The following is a 2,678-nucleotide window of genomic DNA, read 5'->3' on the forward strand; positions in this document are numbered from 1 at the left end:
ACCTGTAGTACAGAGGCTTCCCTCTCATATCAAAGATACTAAACATTTCCTAGCTCATATGAAATCCATGCCTGTCCTACTCCCATCACACACCTCGCTTTTCACCATTGATGCCACATCCCTCTACACCAACATCCCCATGCCACATCTCTCTACACCAACATCCCCCATGTACATGGTCTGTCTGCTGCTGAACATTTCCTCAGTCAGTGTGCACCTGATTCCAAACCTATGACAACCTTCCTTATCACCTTAATCAACTTTATACTTAGCAACAGTTAGTTCATCTTTGAGGGGCAGACCTACAAACAGATCAGGGGTACAGCAATGGGTACCAGGACAGCTCTGAAGCGGGAACGTGTGGTATCTCCGCTTACAGTCACTCACGTGCAGTGAACTGGCTTTATCACCGCGCCCATGCACGATGCTCAAGGGAGAGGCTTGGTGACAAAAAACGACTAAAGCAGTTTTGGGTCAGGACACATTTATTCTTCCTAGCGTTACAATAAATGACAAATACCATTCGTCGCTAATGTCCACCCATACAGGTGCGTTGCACTGGCAGCACGACTCGATCACTGATCCCGGAGGGTATACACAGTGATGAGCCGTGGCGATACCGCGTGGACCGAGGAAGACAAAAGGCCGCGTCACTGAATGTTCTGCTCCTGGCGCGACCGGAGGCGCCATAACATCTGCGAAGGAGCAAAAGACACTTTAACAGTATGGTGCACACTGTGAAACGGTGACTGCATTTACAACCGCGCATACGCATTTACGGTGCAGTCATGTTGACTCGACGCACGTGGTCCACAGTGGGAGAACTGAGAGACGTGTGTCACGCCGCGTCGACTAGCTCGCACTGTGTGCCTGCTTTGTTCCCGTGCGGTCCGGTGTGCAACGCACCATTGCCGAAATTCGGCGTAACGGTACAGCTGCCCCTACTTGTGTTGGCAGTGCCGTAATTCAGCCCTTCGTGTGTTGGACGGTGCTGCCGCCACACAGATCCCCCCCTTGGAGAGCGGAGCTCCGTAGCTGTGAAAAAGCGGCAATCGTTCGGTGGTGCGCGTGTGTTAAAACTCCGCGCGCTGCGTGATGGCAGTGCGGTAGCGTTGGTGGGGGTTGGTCGGTGTTGAAAGGGCAACGGCCCGTGACGGCAGCACGCCGGACCGGCGAGCGTGGGGTGGGCGTGTCCTCGCGCTGTCAGCTGGTGACAGCGGCAGCAGGCACTGGCTGCAACTGACCGTAGCAATGCGCGTGAAGGCATGCATTGCAGGTCATTGGTGGTGACGTCTCGAAGGCACTTGTGCGAGTACGGTACTGTCCGGACTCGAATGCGGGCCCGGGAGCTGCTACGGACAAACCGGGCGGTGTGGAGAGCAATGTCCGGAGCTCAACGGCGAAGCGAATGTGGTAAACTGGCGCGGATGCCGATCCGGCCTCAACGCCCGACGCGGCGCAGGCAAAGCGACGCGACGCGGGTCCAGGAGCTGTGACGAATGCAGGAGGCGGTGTCCGGGTCTCGACTGGAGTTACCGGCCGAAGGCACTTGCAGCTGGAGGCCGGGTCTCTACAGCGGACGGCAGCTCGCAGGCACCGGATTCTGATGGCGCTCGGCGGCTCAGGCGCATGATTGCTGGTTTGGGTGTCGTGGCGTGCTGGTGACGCAGCACGGCCGTTTGAATCGGACACGGTGGCCAGTGCACGTGATGTAGTCCGCTGGCGGCCGTGGTGGGGGTGACCAGTGCGCCTGTGGTGGGTGCGGTCCGGGCGGCCGTGCCAGCTGCATGGGCGTGGTGGTGGGAGGCACACATGGCGGCGCGATGACAGCAGGCTGCAGCTGAGTGTCACCAGCGGCTACGGGTGCGGGTTCCGTCTGACCGCTGGCAGAGGGAGTGTCCTCCATGATCAGATCTTCTGCCGGGTCGAAGAAATGCGTGGCTGATGGAGCGGGCAAGACGTAGGCTGGTTTGACGCGGTCAACTGACACTGTCAACAGCTTCCCATTGCACTCGTTGACCAGCGTTTTGTCTCCTCAGGCGATCACGCGGTGCGGTACACTGTAGGGCAGTCGGAGAGGTGGTTGTACTGCATCGGTATGCAACATGACGTGCGTGCAGCGCTGCAGGTCGGCGTGAACGAATATCTTTCTGGTGCCGTGCCGCATCGGTCATGTGCTCGGAGGCTGGCCATGTGAGTGCGCAAACGTTATGCCAGAGTGGGTGCCACAGCGTCGTGTGGGAGTCTTACATCTTCGACAAAATCGCCCATGATTGTCAGAGATTGCCCGTAAACGAGGTCGGCACGTGACGCGCCAATCTCCTCCTTCGGCATTACTCGCAGGCCGAGCAGCACTGGTGGGAGTGCCTCTGGCCATGAGGTGTCGTGGCGGGTTAGAGCGGCTTTCAGAGTCCTGTGGAACCGTTCGACCATGCCATTCGACGCCGGATGGTAGCTGGTTGTCCTGTGTAACCAGGTGCCACACAGTCTGGCGACGTGCGTAAACAACACGCAGTTAAACTGGCGGCTGCAGTCAGTTGTCACGTGACTGGGACATCCGAAGCGTGCCACCCAGGTGTCGATGAATGCGGTGGCGACGGTCTCGGCTGTGATGTCCGCGACGGGCGTTGCTTCTGGCCAGCGAGTGAAGCGGTCCACCATAGTTAGGAGGTACCGCT

At 58.4% G+C, this 2,678-nt stretch overlaps 1 protein-coding gene across 1 annotated transcript; it reads right to left on the minus strand.

Moving 5' to 3' along the window:
- Window positions 1-1,621: 1,621 nt before the first annotated feature.
- Window positions 1,622-1,906, minus strand: LOC124795969 (cell death-inducing p53-target protein 1-like). Its single transcript, XM_047260051.1, has one exon. The coding sequence runs from the start codon at window positions 1,904-1,906 to the stop codon at window positions 1,622-1,624; it is 285 nt and encodes a 94-aa protein (XP_047116007.1).
- Between the last annotated feature and the right edge of the window lie 772 nt (window positions 1,907-2,678).

Source organism: Schistocerca piceifrons, chromosome 4 (genome assembly GCF_021461385.2).
Source record: "Schistocerca piceifrons isolate TAMUIC-IGC-003096 chromosome 4, iqSchPice1.1, whole genome shotgun sequence".
NCBI classification, from domain to species: Eukaryota; Metazoa; Arthropoda; class Insecta; order Orthoptera; family Acrididae; genus Schistocerca; species Schistocerca piceifrons.

Bases quoted from the DNA above. Each gene is read 5' to 3' on its own strand.
- LOC124795969 (XM_047260051.1), bottom strand. From the start codon at position 1,906: ATGGAGGACACTCCCTCTGCCAGCGGTCAGACGGAACCCGCACCCGTA.